General features: G+C 38.1%; 3 protein-coding genes and 1 pseudogene across 6 annotated transcripts; 2 read left to right on the forward strand and 2 right to left on the reverse strand.

The window, feature by feature from the left end:
• Positions 1 to 16: 16 nt before the first annotated feature.
• Positions 17 to 1,800, forward strand: LOC122040795 (D-inositol 3-phosphate glycosyltransferase-like). Its single transcript, XM_042600234.1, has one exon. The coding sequence runs from the start codon at positions 167 to 169 to the stop codon at positions 1,658 to 1,660; it is 1,494 nt and encodes a 497-aa protein (XP_042456168.1). The 5' UTR covers positions 17 to 166; the 3' UTR covers positions 1,661 to 1,800.
• Positions 1,725 to 6,115, reverse strand: LOC122040812 (annotated as a pseudogene).
• Positions 6,116 to 6,268: 153 nt separating this feature from the next.
• LOC122040807 (ras-related protein Rab2BV-like) lies at positions 6,269 to 14,412 on the forward strand. 4 transcript variants are annotated; one of them, XM_042600250.1, is made up of 7 exons: positions 6,269 to 6,377; positions 6,481 to 6,682; positions 10,018 to 10,552; positions 12,043 to 12,341; positions 12,567 to 12,630; positions 12,752 to 12,972; positions 13,463 to 14,412. In XM_042600250.1, the coding sequence occupies exons 2-3, from the start codon at positions 6,518 to 6,520 to the stop codon at positions 10,498 to 10,500; spliced, it is 648 nt and encodes a 215-aa protein (XP_042456184.1). In that variant the 5' UTR covers positions 6,269 to 6,377; positions 6,481 to 6,517; the 3' UTR covers positions 10,501 to 10,552; positions 12,043 to 12,341; positions 12,567 to 12,630; positions 12,752 to 12,972; positions 13,463 to 14,412. The 4 variants fall into 4 exon arrangements, with proteins under 4 accessions (XP_042456184.1, XP_042456185.1, XP_042456183.1 ...); XM_042600251.1 differs by lacking the exon at positions 12,752 to 12,972 and having other exon boundaries at positions 12,043 to 12,116; positions 12,195 to 12,341; XM_042600249.1 differs by lacking the exon at positions 12,752 to 12,972.
• Positions 13,239 to 14,146, reverse strand: LOC122040810. The gene is made up of 2 exons (XM_042600254.1): positions 13,839 to 14,146; positions 13,239 to 13,757 (listed from the first exon to the last, which is right to left on the reverse strand). The coding sequence occupies exons 1-2, from the start codon at positions 14,144 to 14,146 to the stop codon at positions 13,454 to 13,456; spliced, it is 612 nt and encodes a 203-aa protein (XP_042456188.1). The 3' UTR covers positions 13,239 to 13,453.
• Positions 14,413 to 21,476: the final 7,064 nt, after the last annotated feature.

The following is a 21,476-nucleotide window of genomic DNA, read 5'->3' on the forward strand; positions in this document are numbered from 1 at the left end:
TCTAAAGGTCGGTAATCGTCGATGATTTATTTTGTCTGTGTTGATCCTAAAGCGAAATGATGGAGCCCTGGGCGTAAACGTATTCATCTTCTACCTGCGTACTTGTCAGCTACTTCGCATCAAATCCCTCCCCTCCTCAATTACTTCCTTCGATTTCGAATCCGTGATGAAGAGAGCGCATTGTGGCAGCAACGCCATCACTTTCCGGCGGCTCTGTCCCTTCCTCCTCGCCATCACCATCCTGTCCTCCTTCATTTTCTGGTCTCGCCCCGCCTCTACTCCCTGCAACATCGATGCCGCCTTCGCCGCCGCCGCCGCAGAGCAGAATAGGTCCTTGAACATCCTCGCCTTTTCCTCCGCCCTCAACCAGCTTTCTTTCTCCGTCCGCCCGCCGCCGCGGCTCCTTAAGATCGCCCTCTTCGTCAAGCGCTGGCCGCAGCGCAACCGCGCCGGCGGCCTCGAGCGCCACGCCCTCACGCTCCACCTCGCCCTCGCGCGCCGCGGCCACGAGGTGCACGTCTTCACCACCAAATCCAACGCCACCCTGGGCGACTCCGCCGCGGCCGCCTCCGCCCTGATCTTCCACCCCACCGACCCCTCCCCTGCCGGCTTCCTCAACCAGGCCCTGGCGTGGGAGCAGTTCGGCATCCACAACGCCACCGGGCGGCCCTTCGAAGTGATCCACTCGGAGAGCGTCGGCGTCCTCCACGGCCGCGCCCGCGGCCTCCGCAACCTCGCCGCGTCCTGGCACGGCATCGCCTACGAGACCATCCACTCCGACGTGGTTCAGGACCTTCTGCGCGGCTCGTCGGAGCCGCGGAGCCCGATCGTGGCGGAGCGGCTCGCCAAGGTGATCGAGGAAGTCAAGTTCTTCCCCCGCTACGCCCACCACGTGGCCACCAGCGACCACGTCGGGGACGTCCTCAAGCGGGTCTACATGATCCCGGAGGGGCGCGTCCACATCATCGTCAACGGCGTCGACGAGAGCGTCTTCGGGCCCGATCCGAAATCGGGAGCAGAATTCAAGGCCAAGGTCGGCGTGCCGACCGGCGCGAAGCTGGTGATAGGAATCGCTGGGAGGTTGGTGAAGGACAAAGGTCACCCGCTGATGTTCGAAGCTCTGAAGAAGGCCTTCGAGGAGGAAGAGACGTTCCGAAAGGGGGACGTCTTCGTTCTGGTGGCCGGAGACGGGCCATGGGGCGACAGGTACAGAGAGTTGGGCCGGAGCGTCATCGTCGTGGGGCCGCTGGAGCAGTCCGAGCTCGCCAAATTCTACAACTCGCTCGACGTTTACATGAACCCAACGCTGAGGGCGCAGGGGCTCGACCACACCTTCATAGAGGCGATGATATCGGGGGTGGCCGCCGCCGGCACGAGGTTCGCGAGCATCACGGGGTCGCTGATAGTGGGGCCGGAGGTGGGGTACACGTTCCTGCCGACGGTGGAGTCGCTGACGGCGTGCCTGTTCAGGATCGCGGCCGACGGGAAGGAGGTGCTGGCGAGGAAAGGGGAGGCGGCCAGGAACAGAGCGTTGAGGCTGCACACCGCCACCAAGATGTCCCTCGCTTACGAGAGGCTGTTCTTGTGCATAGCCAAGAGGGCGCCGGCGGTGAAGGACGACGACGACGACTACTGCAAATACCCACTTCCATGGGATTGAAGTGGAATCCTGCGGCAGACAAATTTCTATTTGTCGCATTTAAAGTCATGGCACAAAAAAAAACTGTATGAAAGGTCGATAAGTAGATATGTACTTTCCATTCTCACCAAGTCTACATCTATTTGAAATATTTCAAGCAATACAGCAGAAACTACCAATTGTTTTTAAGCACTTCCAATGCGTTTCCATAAATGATCTATATCTGTGAAGAGAAGCCATCCTTAGCTCCAGAGTCATCATCTCCGGTTTGTTGATTCATGGGCACCTCAAGTATGGAGATAGTTCGCAGCCATCATCAGCTCCAAAGATCTCAGGTTCGATGTGAAACTCGGTTTCCTTTCCACTGTCAGATACAGCATCCAAATGGGTAGTAAGTCAAAGTTAACAGACAACATCATATATTAACAGAGCATCATATAGTTCTCACAACTATATATATATATATATATATATATATATATTTTTTTGTAAGTTCTCTATTTTTTGAATCAAAAGCTTGAGCAAGTAGTGAAAGGATAGGTGCATATGAATTTGGGTTTTAACCCACTGATCATCCAATTCTACCCTTTTGAGCATGAAAATGAAACAAGTAAAAAATTATTTCAAATTTCTTGTATGCAACTGCTTTTAGTCAGAGTGGGATAGCTGGAAATATCAATTCAGATCAGCTGGAAATCCTAAATTTGCTAAGCGACATCGATACATTAGATTTATCAGTTTCCATCAATCACATAGCAGAAGCTTTGGGGAGATGATTAAAGTGTCAATTTGACATTAGTGATAGCAGAAAAAACATCCATGAACGTAAGTGATTATGATGATAGAGTTGTATGAAAAGACTCCCAATGGTCCCATCATCCTCAGGATGACTATACAAAGGAGATAACAAAAGAAAAACTGTTGGTTGGTTAAGGATTGGGAAGAAATTGAGTTTTCCTATTCAGGCTGCAATAATTGTCAAGGCACGACAACAAAAGTTGTGAGTCGCAGCTATTTGGGTTCAGCTAAACTACTGCCACTATGTGAAAGCTAAACAAAAACCACACTAGATGATAAAGGAAGACACTTCCTTTAACAGAGTAAAGAAGTTTCAAATGCAACATGCCTAGATATGTTTGTTAAAGTTGCATGATATAACATATGGCTGCAAGCAGAAAAATTCTAAAGAATCAAATGACTTCTGAATTTCCTGTGGGAAGGGAGGGAGATACATCTGAGAAATGAAAATGCTGGTGGAACTCACCATTTGCTCTGTTTCCTTGGGGGGAACAAGAGGGAGGGAAAGAAACAACTAGAAAAACATTTTGCCAGTTGAGCAAAATTGCTTCTAGTTAAATGAAGGGAAAAGCTACACAAAGAAGGTAGCAATTTCCTTCTCCGTCTATATTGCTTTCCTTTTTCACTTCTTTCCATGACATTTAACTCTCTTGTAGGAAACACTGAGGATGTACAGAGACAGAATTACCATAGATTAGTTAAAGACAATTATGATTTTTCTTCTGTAAACAGAACTTCATCTATTAGTTGTAGTATACAACAGTAGCATAGATAAGTTCAAACTGACAAAGTCTATCATCCATAGGTGCTCAATTTTAAATGCTTCTATAGATGGGCATCATTGGCTACTTATTGTTCCAAAAAAAGAAGGAAAAAAATAGAATAAGAATACTAATTTGAACAACTTCAAACCAAAAACTATAGTTATGTCCTCATTTTTAAATGCGTCTATAGATGGGCATCATTGGCTACTTATTGTTCAAAAAAAAAAAGAAGGCAAAAAGAGAATAAGTATACCAATTTGAATAACTTCAAACCAAAAACTATATTTATGTCCTTTATAGGACACAGTCAGCATAAAAAAATGAATTAGAAGAAATTTCCAATAGAATTCGATCAGAAGCTTAAATGAAAGAAAGCAAGTTGGGCGGAATAAGAAGATTAGTTGTGGCCCAAAATGGTCAACTTTTCCCCTTAGCTACCTAAGGTACAAAGTGCAATAAGCAGATGGCAAAATTCACCACCTATTTTTCTGTTTGAGAAGGATTAAACTGAGTTAAATGAAATTGCTAAATGTTGTCAAGAAATATAAATCTCATTAAAAACATACTAACGGGATTCTAAAGTGTAATATAAAACCCCAATTTATTAAATGTTGTATATCAATGGGAATTAGCAATTTAGCATATAACACCAAATATTAAATATAAAGGTAAATTATCATGAGGCTGTCTACTATTAATACTTAAGCTCATCACATGAAAAATTCACATTGCATGTTATTGTATTTTCAACAATCATGGAAAACGTTATAATAGTTTTATAGTAAAAATTAATTCAACAAGAATCTACGTTTTTCTCAAAGCTTGACTAAATAATTTTACTGTAAAATGATGGAAGGCACTGAAATTCCATAATAGGTGGGCCAGGTGGCTCTCCCTCCACGTGGCAGGAATCTCATGGAATAGGGTGTGCCTCTCCGAGCCTATAAACAAAGCACCAAAGCACCACTTCAAGATAATGCAAAAATCACACCAATTGAAACCGCCAGCCATCAGTAAGATTTTCAACTCAGACCAACTATGTCTATGCCTTGCACGACTTTGATTTCTTTGCGACAAACCAATAGCCAACTCACTTAATCCAACTCAACCAAACTCACAGAGGACCCTAGCTCAGTCAGACCACCTCAGAATGGGCAAGTGTGGACCTCCACTATACAGCTCAACTGGTTTGTGATATAATTTAACAGAACTCCAACTCATTCTCTAACCAGTATGTAGGCTTGCGTTGACCGCATGCTGACAGCAACTATACTTGTTGACCACAGTAATATCAAAGCCCCTTTTCTAAGCATAGCTTTTCCAAATGAGGTGTTCTCCTGAAGAGGAGGTCGTCAACCTCACCCTCATCTCTCTAGACTGTTTGACTGACCCCTCTTTACTGCATGCCCACCATCATTTAGGTGAGTGCAGCCTCCATCCACAACCCAACCGCTTAAGGCGCATGCCTACTTGAACATGGAAGTTCCTGCAAGCATTATGGTGTTTATGCTGCAACCACCGACTACCCATTCTGCTCGCAGCAAACCCACACAGAACAAATCTTGTCTAGTACTACCAGACGTGGATCTCCCAAGACTAATAAGCAAATTACCTCTTCTTCATACACTCATCAGTGGCTTCATTTTCTAGCATATCAGTATCATTCTTCCAGGATTATGGCTGAGAGGAGGAAGAAACCAGAACCAATAGAAGCAATGTTGGAACCAGGTGAAAGAGAGCATTTCCATTTTCCACTATGGGCCTCTGATCTCAACCTGATCACCAGTCTCTACATGCCGCAAGGACTGCAAGGGACATGAACACCATCATTACTAGATGCTACTCTCAACCTGACCTTCTGTCTCTACTGGCTGCAAGGACTTCACAAGGATGCAAGCACTACCACTACCATCCTCTCTCATGATTCAACAGTCTGCTGATGATTGCACCTCATGGATGTGGGCACTGCTAGCATTACCCTCTACTTGTGATCTGATAGACTACCATTGACCACGCCTTATGCAGACATAAATATTGCAACTATCTGCCTCTGCTTGTAGCTTGACCATCTGTGTACCATCTCTGGAACTACGAATCATAGGATGAAGGGATCCTTAGTTGCGCGCTTCGTTAACTCTTTATGTTTTGTTTCTCCTATAGTCCTATGATTGTGCATCATGTTTCCATTTTATTTTCATGGTTACTTTATATTTTTCTTATGATAATACATTGACATTTATGTTAGAAGGGCATTGATGGTATCTGTAGTCCAACTTGAGAAGTGTTGGAAGTATTCGATAATAGGATTAACATATATCGTTATCACATAGGATGATGCGATACAAATATTTTTTATCCAAATTTTTCTACAAAATGTACAAATTTCACAAGTAGCAAACAAACAATTGGTCTAACTATGGATTCAAACGATTACTAGGGTTTGTAAACACACGCTAGCAGATCAATTTTCACAACCCTGAGGGAAAGGCAAACCATAATCACGCAATAGAACAAGAAATCAAGGTAAACGTAAGGGAAAAGAACCTTTGAAAATCAAGATTCCAGTAGAAGTATTGGCAGATTTTCTCGAGGATAGGCGTGCTAATCTCTGGAAAGGTCACAACTCCCAGTTGCGTCTCCGCGAAGCCGCCTGCGCTACCGGAAAAAATTTCAGATCTACTCCACAAAAGACCGAGAAACAAGAAACGTACGAGGAATCGACGTTAAGGAAGGAGGAGCGAAGAAGGAGACAGACCGGGGGAGGTAAGCATGTTGCTGATCGTCTGGGAGACCATAGCGGCCTTCTTGTCGATGACGAACTCGAATCCCTCGGCGCTTATCAGCTTCACCATCTCTCCTCCATTCCTCGTCTTCTCCTCCCCCTCCATTGCCCTCGATCGCCCCCGATGCTGCGACCCGAACAGCACAAGCGGCATCAATTTATACGGATCGGGTCTAATTTGATTCGGGCAAGAAGACAATGCCAACACAGATCCGGCCCAGTGGATAGCGGGTCCTAGACCCGATAACCCGAGACAGATAAAGGTCCAAATAGAAAGGCTATTTCAAGGATCAAATCAAATGTTCCCGTTTCTCGGTCGGCCGTTCATGTCTTCCCTCTCGCCTCCCGAAAACGCCGGGATCGCGGCCCTTCCTTCCACCGGATCTGGCGTCAGGTGGGTATATTTCGTTCTCTTAGATTCAAATATCGATCTCCTTTTTCTCTCGTTCGATCATGTTCTGATGGTTGTGGTTCATTTTGCAATGGATTGAGCTCAGGTAATAGAGAGGAGGAGGAGGAGGGGGAGGAGGAGAAATGGCGCATCGAGTGGACAATGAGTACGATTACCTGTTTAAGATTGTTCTGATAGGGGATTCTGGCGTGGGGAAATCCAACATCCTCTCCAGGTTCACGCGCAACGAGTTCTGCTTGGAATCCAAGTCCACCATCGGCGTCGAATTCGCCACCAGGACTCTTCAGGTACTCGACGAATTGCTTGCGTTCCTTGTTCTGCTCCGAATCCTGTGCGTGATAGAGAGTTGCATGCGTGCTTGCTAAATTATTCACAAAAGCAATTGTTCATCCTAATGCTCGAGAAGAAAGCTGCTTGCGCGCCGATTATTTTGTTAAAATTTTGTTCCGTCTAGTGGGTGGAGCGGAAGAGTGAATGATTTACTAGATAACTGGTTCAGAGATTCAACTTTCAAAACCTTAATTTTTCATGGAGGTTGTGGAAAATCAAGGATAGTTCAATTCAATCCAATTGTCAAGGCTTGTAAGTGAGAATCTTTTGATACTTATCCAAGAATATCCCGCTTAGGTCCAATATTCTACCAGGAAAGGGAACCACCGAGGAAAAAAGAGGATATAGAAAAATAATAATAATGAAAAAGTGATAGGAAATATTTCTCTTGCTTTGATTTTCTTTGAGGGAAGGAAAAAAATTAGAGTTTTCCTTGTGGCTGTTTCCTCGGAGAGAAGATAAGAGGGAGGGAAAGAAATTTCAGAAATTAATTTGTTAAGAAACATATATATATATATATATATATATATATATATCAAAAATAGATTTGAAAAAAAAAATTGGACTTTTAAAAATCAAATTTGAGCTTTATTACACATAAATAGTAGTGTCTTTTCTGCATAAATCCAGTGAAAACAGAATTATGTTAAATTAGGAAAATATTTTCTCATTTTTTTTTCACTTTTCTCTCTCCATTTTCACTAAAAGAAATGGAGTGAAAGTGCAAATGGAGAAATCCTTTTATCACCTTATTTTCTTTTGTATTCTCTCATGGGAAAATATGGTCACATGAGAAAGTGAAGAGATGAGTTTGTACTCTTTCTTGCTCCTCAATCTCAATGGAGATGGAGTCACCCTGCTATCATGTAGAAGACTAAGGAAATGCCTTATCTAATTTAAAATTTCTTGTGGAGGAGGCCCCTTGATATTTAAGCATGCCCAAGAAGATCCCACTTAAATCATGTGGAAAAGGAATAGATGTCTCTTATTACTCCCATAAAACCCCCTAGTCCAAGATCATCATAATTGAGATATCGCCTCTAATTGCACATAAAAGCCCAATGCAAAATATAATTCAATCTAAATTGCCAAAATACTTAGGTTGGCGTTTGTAAAATCAGACCAGTCAACTAATAGCTAACCAAGTTGATTATATTAGTTAACTAAGAACAAAGAATAATTTGATTTATTTGCAAAATAGAACACATCAGCTGAACTAGATTTTTGACTAGTCAAATGGAAAAACTATGACCGAAGTAGATGATTGATTAAACCCTAATCTAGTTTTCAAAATACCGACTTAGGTGTTGGGGTCTCTTGACTCTTAAGCATGTCCGTGAAGATGTAACTTATCATGTGTGATAAAAGTGAATTTGTGTCTCTTACTATCTAATACTTTCTCATTCTCAATATTATTAGAGTTGATAGACTAAATTTGTTCCATATAGATGTCTCTCAATACTTAAGTATGCACGCCAGAATCTCACTTAATCATGTGAGACTAAGAGAGTGTCTCTTACTCTGCCAGTCTCAACATGGTCAAAAGTGAGAGACTAATTTTGCTACCACATGACAATCTAAGTAGACACTCAATTCAATCTAGATGTAAAGGTAATTAATTGAAGATCTCATGTTATGTAAGCATGTCTTAAAGGATTTTACTAACATTAGTGGATCCAAGGGATTCCACCATAGTCAAATTTCAACTGATACTTAGACTTTTTATCTAACTCATTCGTACTCATTTTGCATACTGACACGTAGACACTAACACCCAAGTGAAGATTAAATATTTCTTTTAATCACATGTGAAAAACAAATTTAGAAATAGTTATGCCAGATATTGGATATGCACATGGATTGAATACTCAACTCGAGTTTGAGTAACATAGGATTTCTTTAACATTTGACTTTACTAAATATATATAGTATATCATTGTTGTCTTAATTAAGATATAATGATAATTGAGCAAAAATGAAAAGGACACCCCCCATTTTATTTGAATCTTAAATTAGGGCACCTTTTATTTTTTATAAAAGGGGTACCCCTTTTCTAAACAACCAAAATACTAACTCTATTTGTAAGTGAATAATTTAAAATTGTTCATTTTTTCTAGAATGTAGGAAAAAAATATTCTAACTCTATTTGTAGTTTTGAACTAGCATTCTTGAGATGTGACCCATTAACAAAGCTACAAAGCATGTAGCATAATTAACAGATAATTGTATTCACATTTAACAAGCACAAACAAACATAGTGTATTTCGATAAAATAATATTTCCTTGTAGATTTAGATACCTCTGGGATATCTTTACCCATGATGTAAAATGAACAATATTAGTGAAATTGCTTGGTTTCTATTCTTATCGATATTTTAATTATATAATTTGGTGTGATAATAATATGGATGCTTTGGAATATATTTTTTTCCTTCAATGTAGGAAAATTGAAAGGAAACTATTCAGTTATAATTTTATCATGGTCTAGGGTTGTTTTAGGGATACTGTTAGAGAAGGGCACCTCTTTGATAAAAATTTTAAAAAAGGATGCCCTTTTGATAATTTAGACAAAGTGGGAGGGTGCCCTTTTGATATTTGTGCATCATATTTCATCTGCTCAGACATCATGTCCTTAGATTTTCCTTATAAACCATATGGGATTAGGGCTAAGTATAGAAGATGACTCTCTCCTGTTAATCTTTAATCTATCTTCATTGATTTATAAGGATTATGTGCACTATGTCTGCTGAAAAATCTTATAAAAGGATGGTTTGTGCTTAATTATCTAGGATTATTGTTTGAATCATAAAATTTAATGAATTGATTTATGCCATAAAACAAAGCTTGTGATAGAAAGATTGAACATAAAGGAATAATATGGGAAGCCTTTTTCTTTCAGTTAGTGTTTCTTTTCTTTTTCTAACATAGTTACCATCGTATTGATGTGATCTCTATAACTGGCTATAGACTCATGGTAAGATTTATGCCAACCTAACTTGAACCAGTCATGTAAATGGTTCATCAATGTATGCTTTAACATGACAATTGGCAATAGTTCAAATCCAAAAGGGTTCTTTGTGTGCCTGTGCTGATGGTTGTGTTATACCCAAAATTATTTCCATAAACCTTTTTTGTTATTCTCGTTCATTAGGCAACATCAAGCTCCTCGTTTCAGATAATATCCTTACGTAAAATTTAATCAGTAGCAAATGGCAATTGCATAGTTATTGATGCCTTTATAGTCTTCCATTTATTTTATATTGTTAATAAAGTTACTTGATTTCATAAACAGCTAGAGGGGAAGACAATCAAGGCTCAGATATGGGACACGGCTGGGCAGGAAAGGTACCGAGCCATCACCAGCGCTTACTACAGGGGTGCAGTAGGAGCACTCCTGGTCTATGACATAACAAAGAAGCAAACTTTTGAAAATGTTCAAAGGTGGTTACGCGAGCTGAGGGACCATGCCGACTCGAACATTGTGATCTTGATGGTTGGGAACAAGGCAGACTTGAGGCATCTTCGAGCAGTCACAGAAGAGGAAGCCCAGATGTTAGCTGAGAAAGAAGAGATTTCTTTCCTGGAGACATCAGCTTTGGAGGCACTTAACATAGATAAGGCATTTCAGACTATTTTAAAAAATATCTACCAGATAATCAGCCGAAAGGCACTTGCTGCTGCAGAGGCAGCAGGAACAGTTCCCAGCCAAGGCATGACCATCAATGTATCGGATCCCGGTGGAGGCTTCACAAAGAAAGGTTGCTGTTCAAATTAGCTAATTTGCCTTTTGTATGGGTGATTTGCCCAGAAACTTGGATCCGCCCAAGGTGCTAACAGAATTATTCAATAATTGTTCATTTATAGTTTATTCAGATCTGCATTGAAAAGTCTGTCTTGTTTCTTTTGTTCTGGAGGCTATGAGATGCAGATTTCCTTTTCCATATACTTGGTTCGTACTAAAAAGTATAAGCTCATTTGGATATAGACTGTAAATTTCAAGTTTTTGTATTACTAATACCAGTAACACTGTCAGATATTTGTTCATCTCTAGAATGTTTGTGGCAAAAACTTGCAAAGCAAATAGTATTCTTATCCATGCATGAAGTACTTTAAATATGATTAATCATGCACACACATGAAGGCCATAAACCACATGACTAAGCTTCCAACAAATTTGATTTCATACAAGCTTATCAAGTATTATTATAGGATTTTTTTTTTTTGCTACCATCTTTTGTACAGTTTTTGCTGCCTCTGTTTACCTTTTTATTTAGCAACTCTTATTATCCTGAAGTGTGGATGGAGGAGGGAAAGGAATCAAAGGTGGGAGAAATTCCTTAGGGAAGAGAAAGGAGGAAAGGAGAAAATATTAAAAAAAATACAATTGGCACCTTTGACGGCCACAACTCATGACCCGACTGCAAGCTCACGGTGGCCTAGCCGTGATTTGTGGTCGGGCCAGAGCTTGTAGTCGCAATTCGCGGTCAAGCCTTGAGCTATTTGTGGCCTGGTCGCGAGCTTGCAAGTTTGTGACCATGATTCACAGCCATGCTGCGAATAACTTGCGGCTATTTGCTGCTTGGCCGTGAGTTTGTGGCCCGCAAATTGGTCTACTACTGAAATGAGTCTTCAAAAGATATGGATTTAAAAGCATAAGAAAAGATGGGTAAACTCAATCGTCTTCTTAAAAGAAATGCAACAATATTGAGAGAAAATTATTTACCTTGCAAATTAAATATATGACGTGGTTGCTTGATATTGTTATCATGGTTGATTGCCAAGAAGAACATATGACTTTTTGAGAATGTATAATTTTAGGTATTATGACAATTTTTTTAATTGATACAAATTGTGATCTGGATCTCACAAATTAGTATCCAATAATGATGCTATAGCTTCAATCCTATTGGTTGTTAACAAATTAGTATTCACCGATTTGCATTCTTAACAAATTGGTATCCAACGATTTGCGACCTGTCCATGAATCACGACCACCGCGATTTGCGGCCAGACAGGTAAGAGCTCACAACCGTGGCACGGCTACAAGCTCGCAGCCAAGCCAATGGAGCGGCTCATGGCTGCGAGTTTGAATGCTGTTGGTTCCAGAGTTTGTGTTCCACGGTCGGAGTTTGCATTCTAAATCGTTTCACATGAATTGCTAGTTTCCTTGCCATTTTATTCAAGAGAAATTTCCAGTCAACTTTATCTCACTTATTTTCTAGTGCATTGGATATGATTTCCAAAAGATTTTTCATGGTTATCCAGTACTATATGTTTATGGAGATGCAAGTTTCTAAAGGAGTAAACTTCCTTTTAGGCACTTGGATTTTCCTAAGACTAGAATGATTGAAATTATCATATGCTGCAGGAGATGTACTGATCTTGTCTTAGGTAAAGCATCATAATCTTTGTTCTTGCTAATGATACTTTGGATGAGCAGAGTTACTTTTTCTTGCAACTGCTGAACAGATAACCACATTGGTCAGAGGCAGCTAAACGGCTTGCAGATGTTCAGGCACAGGCAGGTGTGCTTGAAATTATGAATTAACCCAGCTAGAGTTCCAAAGAGTAGGCATTAAGATACTTCTGTATCACCTTGGAGTTGCCTCAGATGAGGTATGTAATTCTGTCTGAATATATTCCTTACAGATTGATTAATTGAAGATGAATTACTTTTTATCCTCAATTTTGACATGTTCGAAATCTATCAAAGACCATTTACACTGAATTGATACTTGACATTTCAAATATATCCAATCATTAACTGACCACCTCCATCTCGTTAAATTTCTAATGTAGCACACTGTGTGATTACATACTTTTTCTCCTGGTAACAAGCAGTGCGAAGGGGGCTGGAATCGAATAACCAATCGGCAATCTGCATGGCCTCCATGGCTAGGCTGTGGTAAGTCTTTAAAAAAGATGATCAGTTATTCACATATTGCTGTTGCACTTTCTCATCCTTGCACACCAGCAAATTATAATTTGATGCTTCTGGGGGATCACTAATTCATGTCAAAATATAGATCATGTCGCACTTATGCTATAGATAATGCAAAAGCAAGATGAAGATGAAGCAACGATCAGCACTGTTGCACTTCAAGATGAAGTGCCACTGGCTAATGGTTTCGCATTGACTGCAGTTATTTATCTACCTTAGAGTGTGAAAATTGCAAATTGCAGGGAACAAGCACCAAAAGCTAGACATCTATCTTAAGATTTTGGCTTGCAACTGAAGTGCTTGAGGGTAAATTTAATGTTTTCATGATATTAATGGATGGTGTTCCTAGACAGACCTGAGTTTCTTTGTTAAGAAATGGTAGAGGCATCTTCAGCTAGTGATATTAGCATCAATTAGATTGTTAATGTGAAAAAAGAAAAGATCTTTATTAAGAACTAGATTGCTAGGCATCACAGATTTCTATATTTTCAATCTTAAGTATCATAGTTGTATGTGATATATTCACAGTTGGATTTGCTCTTCATGAAACTATGGAAAACATATTTGTATTATAGGCACAAAAGAACTGCTGTCTTTATCAAGCGAGCAAAATATAAATGCACAAAGTAATTATCAACCCAACTTCTTTCCGATTAGTTTGGCACTCTACATATAGGACTGATTATTCATGGTTCCATGGCATGAACAAAGGGGGAAAATGATCAAAATGAACTCTCTTCGTAACATAGATCTGTATGATATTACATTGAATTGATGTTGTGCACCTTCACTGCAGGTTCTCATGCGGTGGTAGATTGAGCATCTTGCTACTAAACAAAGCAGTGCTTCTGTTCCTTCTTGCCAGCAAGGAAGAGACAGTCGAACCCCTGGAGGTTTTCTTCCATGTTGTCCTGCCATGGAACCTTGATCTGTTGCAGTGCTTTTGTGTCGAATTGAATCCATGGTCACCGGATGCCTTTAACCTCTTTCTGCTGGGATTCACTTTTTTCACAAGATCTTCAATGCATCTAGCATCAGATAGAGATCTAAACGACTCTGATTTCCCTTCAAAATACTTGGACAGCCCTCTTCTGCAGATTTGACAGTTTCAACCTCATTAGCTGATGAAACATCGAAGAGTTTGCATTGCAAACTGATAATCCAGTACTTACTTGATTGGGAGGTCGTCCACGAGCGAAGATAAGTCGAAAGAAGATTGATTTGGATCAAATTGCGATGCATTTGATGAGAGGGAAGACGACGAGCTCGGAGATGTGGAGGTTGCATCATCTGTAAGATCCGACAATGTCGACAAGATGGAGTCATCAGAATTTCCATAAAATGATGAAGATTCACACCTCTTATCATCATCATAATCATCATCAATTCTCTTCAAACATAGGCCATTGGTAGCATCATCCTTAGCACCTTCACCCATTTCACAGGCAGGGGATGGTGATGCAGGTGCTGCCATCTTCATATGAATCAACAAATAGTTGATGGAGATCAAGTGGAAACGGAAACAAGTTTTGTTGTTAGTTATATTTGTTCTGCTTTTGCGGGCTTTCTCTTATATTGTGTTGTTGTGCCATGGTCCTCGGTCATTGTCTTTTAGAGGATTAGAATCACATGTCTCCACCTGCTGTTGATTAGGGAGAGTTTGTGGATAGGATGATGAACATGGATAGAAGCGACCTCGATCATCCATATCTGCCACGTTTTATTTTATTCTTTTCTGGTTTCTTTTCCTTCGACTTTCGCTGCAGAAAAATATTATTACTATTATTATTATTATAAACATTGCTTAAAAAAATTCAAACGCAGAATTTATGGCTGCAGGAATGTGGAATTTTTCACAGCACCTTTTTTAAATTTGTTTTTGAGAATTGCTAATATTTTTGAAACCTTCTGTTTCTCCCCATGATTCTAGAAGTATTTTGATTTTGTTAGTAAGGGGTACAAGCTAATTGAATTGGGTTGAATCATAGAAAATCAATATTATTTGAATTTGAATTCTAAAAATATGTGCTATATTTAATTTCAATTAAAATATAAATAATTTTAGCTCGAATTTAATGAAAAAAGAAATTTGAGTTGGGTTCAAATGGTTGGAATTTTAATTTTAATATAATTAAATTATAGCTCGAATTAATTTTATTTTGAGCACATTCAAACTAAAACTGCAGTATACAACAGAATGAAAACATATCGAGTGTAGCTCGTCAGTTGTTCACCATCAATCAAAAACAACAGAGGCAAAAATAAAAGAACCTTTTTGTTTGTTTTTTTGGAATGGATGCTTAGGGGATGCAACCCCTTTAAAATGACCTAAATTCTCTACTATATTATTCGATATTACTATTATTATATGCGTTAAATCTTGAATAAGATAAATCCGTATTGTGCATCTACTAAGCCGTAGATGTTAATATGTTATTATAGTCATAACAGTTACAATTCATAGTTATTATAACATAAATATTATTGAACAAGATAAATTCATACTATAACAATTATAAAATTATAGCTATTATAAATATTGTAATAGTTACAGTTTCGTAGTTACTATATCATGAATATTGTTAAACAAAACAAATTTATATTGTAACATTTATAAAATCATAACTACTATAATATTATTCAGCTATAAATATAACTAATATAATATTATTAAATAAGGATAATTTAATCATTTTATAAGGGATAGTTCCTTTTAATTAAAAATAAAAAAGACACATCACTTGATTGATTTTTTCTTTTAAAAAAAAAAAACCTCCTTTGAATTTTTGCGATAAAATTCGATTCAAAAAATTGTCAAATACATTTAAATTTAACTCAAATTTAATAATTGTAAGTACGAATTAAATATTTGTTGAGTCACAAGTTGGCTTAGATTCGTTTGCACCCTTACTCTCAATCATAAAGAAAAAAAATAAAATAAAAAAAAAGTTGGATAGAAAAGCATTGACCTAGATTAACTACAATATCTCTATCCATAATAATCTCCCCTCCCCTCCACTCCATATATTCCTTTCAAAAAGATGTTGTTCAAATTGTAACGCAAGCTCGACAAAGACTCGCCTTAATCTTATTCTCATCCAAATGCATATCTTAATGGCTGCCAAAGGAAAAAAGTAGTCCCATGAAAGCTACTCATCTGCCTAACCCTATTACTACCTATATAGCTAGCAACACCTCATCTAATCTTCTTCTTCATCCTGTCAAACAAATGGAATCATTCTTCCCAATCTCCAAACATTGCATTGCATGTCCTTTTCACCATGACTGAACCTTTGGGAGTTTTCAATCTAAGAAAACAGAGCTTTTGCTTTCGTTGTGTCAGCCAAAATGAAATGTCTCGAGAAAGATTCAAAATGATTAATTAAAAAATTAAAAGGAGAAGACCAAATGTGGTAGAGTGCTTGGAAGTAGATGGATAAATATGGTGGATGAAGGTCAGTTGACATCGAGTTTTATTATTATTATTATTATTATTATTATTATTATTATTATTATTATTATTATTATTATTATTATTATTATTATTCGCACATTGAATGGTTCATCATTTATTTTGTAGAGATGTGATGAAAAGAATATGCATCTTAAATAGATTATGAAAAGAGTGATTGTGTAAAGGCATGGTTACGTAGGTGACCTTACAAGAAAGTAGGCGTATGATTTTCAAACAATATAGATTTTTTTTTTCTATTTTAAAAGAGTATTGGCTTAATAATAAAGTTGTTATTATATAATCTTGTAGTCACAAATTAGAGTCACAAAAATAATCTCTTGTAATATAACGTAAGACCCAATGTTGTTTAATCCTTTTTTGAAACCTTAAATGGAGTATTTGTTGATACAATCAGTACTAATAATCAAATTCAAGTTTTGATAAATAATAAATGATTAAAATTAGATTATGTGTGATCTAATATATTTACTAAGTGTGCAGAGTAAATAACTTGATGGGTCTAGAGGACTAATACCAGGCTAAAGTTCATTTAGATCAAGAGAACTTGATAATTGGCAGGAAGCCCAAATAAGTCAAGAAAGGACCTGATATCTGATATGAAGTCCAGTTGGATCTGTACAACCTGACAACTGGCTAAAGTCCAAATGGGGCATCTGCAGGAAGACCTAGTGGGTCAGACGACAAGTCATATGATTATATAAATGGTAAGTAAGGTAAGCCACTGGAGGAGAGAAATTCAATGAGGATAAGTCCAGTGGGACTATAGGCGCTGGTTTAACTTAGATCTATTTTAAAAATCTAAGTTGAGACCAAGACTAAATCCCGATCGTATCAGATAAGATATAATTCATAAATTTTAATTATGTATTCTAACTCTATTTTGCATGTAATTTTACTATTTGGACTAACATATTTTTGTAGGAGCTAAAAGTAAAATTGAAATTCAGATAAATAGTGTTCGAGGTGTCTCAGCCGATTGGATGCACCCTGAGTAAGGGATTGAAAATTCCTCAGATGGATGGAGGTGCCCCAAAGCGAATAAGTTGCGAGGATAAAAGTTTAGTGATGGAGGCGCCTTGGGTTACTAAAGCTGCTTCGGGTTGAAGCTTTGGAGGTGCCCTCAGATGATTGAAAGTGCCTCCAAGAGAATAAATGTTGAACTCTAGGGATCGATCAGAGTTCATGGAGGTGGCCCGAATGAACCGAGGCGCCTCCAATGCAATATAAAAGAGGGGGTGACCATTTCTTTCTATAACAACTTTCTAACTGGCTTCTTCAATCATTTTGTTGCACCATCTCTTTGCTACTACTCTACTGCGCTCTGCTATGCCTAACTGCTGCAGCTAAAGTGACACTAACCTCGATCTACGAACTACAACTATTACAAGTGTCAGTAAAAGTGTGTTTTCAATTATTATTATACCTGTATAGGAAAGTATATGTTGTTACACTTTCCTCATTTATATATTTGACATATTTGTCTGAAGGTTTTCAAAAGAAATTTTAATGAATTGCCCAATCGATATAGTCTAAGGTATCATGGGCCTTAAAGTAGAAGTCATTGAAGGCATCAAATCAAGTAAAAACAAATGAGTCATTTACTTTCCATTGTATATTTGTATTATTCTTACTTAGTTTTTTTGCTATGTACTTGAGTTTTCGAAGAGTTTTTAAAACCGAAAAGAAGAGTTTTAAAACAAGATTCACCCCTCCTCTCTTGTTCGTTTTGATCCTACAATTTGTGAGGACACTCCGGCAAGCTAGAGGGGGTGATTAGCTACAATCGCTTCGTTGATGATTTGTTGCAGAGGAAACTCGAAGCAAATGCTAACACCCTTGATTTTACTTGGTATCCACCTCCCTAAAGTGACTAATCGAAGGGTCCACTCTCCTCACTCACAATACACTATGAAATCCTTCTTCTAGGAGGCAGAGAAATCTCGTACAACTCCAACACGAGAATACACGAGAAATATAATAAAAGATACAACAAGAACAAGGAAATGAATACTACAATGAGGAACCTTTGTTCTTGATCTCTTGTTGCTGTGAATCGCCTCTTGATGCTTGGAAATGTAACGACACTTTGCTCTAAGAGCCTTCAAGAATTGACAGAAATAATCAAAGAAGAAGAGTTGTGGTCACAAATTTATCTCTTGTGGTCACAAATTTGCTTGGAATAATTGTGTTACTGTATGATCTTGTGGTCACAAATTAGCTCTTTGCTTGGATTATTTTTTTTTTCTATTTTAAAAGAGCTAATAATAAAGTTGTTATTGTATGATCTTGTGGTCATAAATTTGAGTTACGAAAATAATCTTTTGCAATATAAGGTATGACCCAATGATGTTTGATCCTTTTTTAGAACCCTAAATGGAGTATTATTGGTATAGTCAATACTAATAATCAAACTTAGGTTTTGATAGATGACAGATAATTGAAGTTAAAATATATGTAATCTAATGTATTTACCAAGTGTGTAAAGTAAAGAACTTGACGGGTCTAGAAAACCTGACACCAAGTTGAAGTTTATTTAGGTCAGGAGGACCTGATAATTGACAGGAAGCTCAGATAGGTTAAGAGAGGACCTAATATCCGACATGAAGTTCAATTGGGTTTGCAGGACCTAACAACTAGTTGAAGTCCAGATGGGGCATCCGACAGGAAGACCTGATGGGTCAAACGACAAGTCATGTCATTCTGTAAATGATACGTAAGGTAAACTACTGGAAAAGAGAGATCCAGTGAAGACTATTGTTGATCCCTTGGTGACCGGCTAGAGGAGGGTGAAGAGCATGCATAATAAAAATAAAGTCCCTTCTCAAACTTTACAGCTTTATTAGTCTAACACTTGCATACAAAAAAAATAAGAAACTAAAAAAGAAGATGCGTGAAAGGGTTACTTCATTTACAATTAGGGGATTGTTAATCCAAGGAAGTTGAAACCCACTAAACAATCTCCTTCAAGCAGAGAAACCTCTTATAGCAGTTGAAGCACTCAATTAAAGAACAAAACTAAAGAGAAATCAATTACAAGTGTTGTTCTGACCTTCTGGGGTCAGGGTTGTATTTATAACCCTGATCGGGATGCCTAGAAGGGTTTCAGGAGCCTGGAGGGGGATAAACTTTTATTCCTGTCGTAATGGGACGCGTCATGTTGTGTTTGGATAGTTTTTCTGGTTCGGGCACCTGGACCAGTTCCGGGCATTCGGACCATGCCGAAACAAGGCGCCCCCCGAGTTGTCCCGGGGGTCCAGACGCCTAGACCAAGTCCGAGCGCCTAGACAAGGTCCGAGCGTTGGGACCAAAAAGTTAACATTTTGTTAACTTTTCGGTCCCAACCTTCCGCTTCGATTCCGCTCGCATTTGTTCGGGTCTTTCGCTCCGATTCCCTTCTCCCCCTTTGATCACATTAAATATGCTACTTTTAAAATAACTTTGGAAAAGCTAAAATTAATGTTTAAGGAAAATCAGAATTTTTTAAAAAAATTTACATTTGGATAACTAATTCATAGAAAATTGTCTAACGGTTAAAAATTCTGAAGAATTGTTTAGATATAAAAAAAATAAATTCACTAAAATAACTCTAACAAATATGATTTTTGCTAAATAAATTTTAATGATAAGAATTTTTCTAATAGAAATTTTGAAAAGCTATTTAAAGTATTTAGTTAAAATAATTAATTGTTTTACAGTTTGTCAATCAAATATTTATTTTAGTAATTGACTTCTAAGCTGTGGCGAGACACTAGGCCTTCTTGGATATACAACAATCACTTTCTAAACAAAGTCTTTTAAAGAAATTAAATATTTAACTTTCTTTCTGAAAGCCAAAAAAATAATTAATTTAAGAATATTTTTGGAACCCAATATAGGTTCCTTCCTACTGGTTAATTAAAAATTTCTTAGGAATATATTTTTATGATATTTTCCTAATTTGATCCTTATGGTATTTAAAATACCAGTTTAAATTATTATATCTCCTAATTTTTTAATTACTTGAGCATGCATGATTTTTCAAATATTTTATTTCTATTTTCAATTTGTCATTTTCTATTTTTACTTTGTCGAAGTCTTCTAATTAACAAAAACCAGCTAAGGTTGATTTTAATTCCTCATTTTCTTTTCCTAATTTACAGTAATTTTTCGATAATATTTTTATAAACTGAAATAACTTGTCAGGAGGAAGAGACCATACCTGACTTACCTTGTCGTTCCCGTAATCTGAAGCTCTCCCTGAAGTATTGCTTTCTTCCGATGTCGCTCCCCCTTCATCGATGCTCTCGATGCTCATTTCGGATGAGCTTGCTTCGTCTTCGTCTTCGTCTTCTTGGTGAGTTGCTACTAGAGCAAGCCTAACGAGGGCTTTTATCTCCGATTTGGATAACGTTTCATCCCACGCCACTTTTAGATTATACTTTGTCTGGGTTGTCTCCTTGTTCTTCTCCTTGTTCTTCAATTTAGGGCAGTTGTCTTTCACGTGTCCTTTTTCATTGCAGTGGTAGCATCTTATCTTTCTTTTTATTTTATATTTTGCACTTGATTAAATCTTTTTGATTTAAATAATTTTTTAAATCTACTTACCATGAATGTCATTTCATCATCCTCGAGAGAAGATTCAGAATCTCGTTCGTCCATCTTTGCTTTTAAGGTAATATTGTGCTTTGGCTCCTTCAGATCTGCACATCTCGTTTCATGGATTTCAAAAGTTGAAAACATTTCTTCTAAAGTACTTGATTCTAGATTCTTAGATATATAATAAGCATATACTAATAATGCCCATTCAATAGTTCTAGGAAATACATTAAACGTGTACTTTAGCAAATTTCGGTTGCTTACCTTTTCTCCGAGATTCATGAGTCCGGTGATGAGTTCCTTGATTCTTGAGTGGAGGTGTGCGACGGCTTCACCTTCTTCTAATCGGAGGCTGTTGATCTGGTTCTGAAGCAGGTCCCGTCTCACTAGTTTTGCCTCCGAGGTTCCTTCGTTTAATTCTAGGGAATTCTCCCAGAGCTCCTTGATTGACTCGTAGGCTCCAATACGGTTGACTTCTTAAGGTGGTAAAACGCTAAGCAAATGAAACTCTACTTTACCGTTTGCCACGAAGTCGGTTTGCTCTTTCTTTGTTCACTGATATTCTTTTTTATCTTTTGGGGCTATAAAACCATATTTCATAATTATTAATAATTCAAAATATATTTTAAAATAATACCTCCATCTTTTTCTACCAGCTTGCGAATTCCCCCTCGAACTTTGGTAGGTTGATACTTGGTTTGGCCATCTCGTGTACTTCATTCGGTGATTGGTTCTCCTGAAGTGAACCAGCTCTAATACT

The sequence above is a fragment of the Zingiber officinale genome, chromosome 2A (genome assembly GCF_018446385.1).
Source record: "Zingiber officinale cultivar Zhangliang chromosome 2A, Zo_v1.1, whole genome shotgun sequence".
In the NCBI taxonomy this organism is placed as follows: domain Eukaryota; kingdom Viridiplantae; phylum Streptophyta; class Magnoliopsida; order Zingiberales; family Zingiberaceae; genus Zingiber; species Zingiber officinale.

Bases quoted from the DNA above. Each gene is read 5' to 3' on its own strand.
- LOC122040795 (XM_042600234.1), top strand. From the start codon at position 167: ATGAAGAGAGCGCATTGTGGCAGCAACGCCATCACTTTCCGGCGGCTC.
- LOC122040807 (XM_042600250.1), top strand. From the start codon at position 6,518: ATGGCGCATCGAGTGGACAATGAGTACGATTACCTGTTTAAGATTGTT. The intron at 6,683-10,017 runs GTACTCGACGAA...TTTCATAAACAG, and splicing joins TCGCCACCAGGACTCTTCAG to CTAGAGGGGAAGACAATCAA.
- LOC122040810 (XM_042600254.1), bottom strand. From the start codon at position 14,146: ATGAAGATGGCAGCACCTGCATCACCATCCCCTGCCTGTGAAATGGGT. The intron at 13,758-13,838 runs GTAAGTACTGGA...TCAAATCTGCAG, and splicing joins GTGGACGACCTCCCAATCAA to AAGAGGGCTGTCCAAGTATT.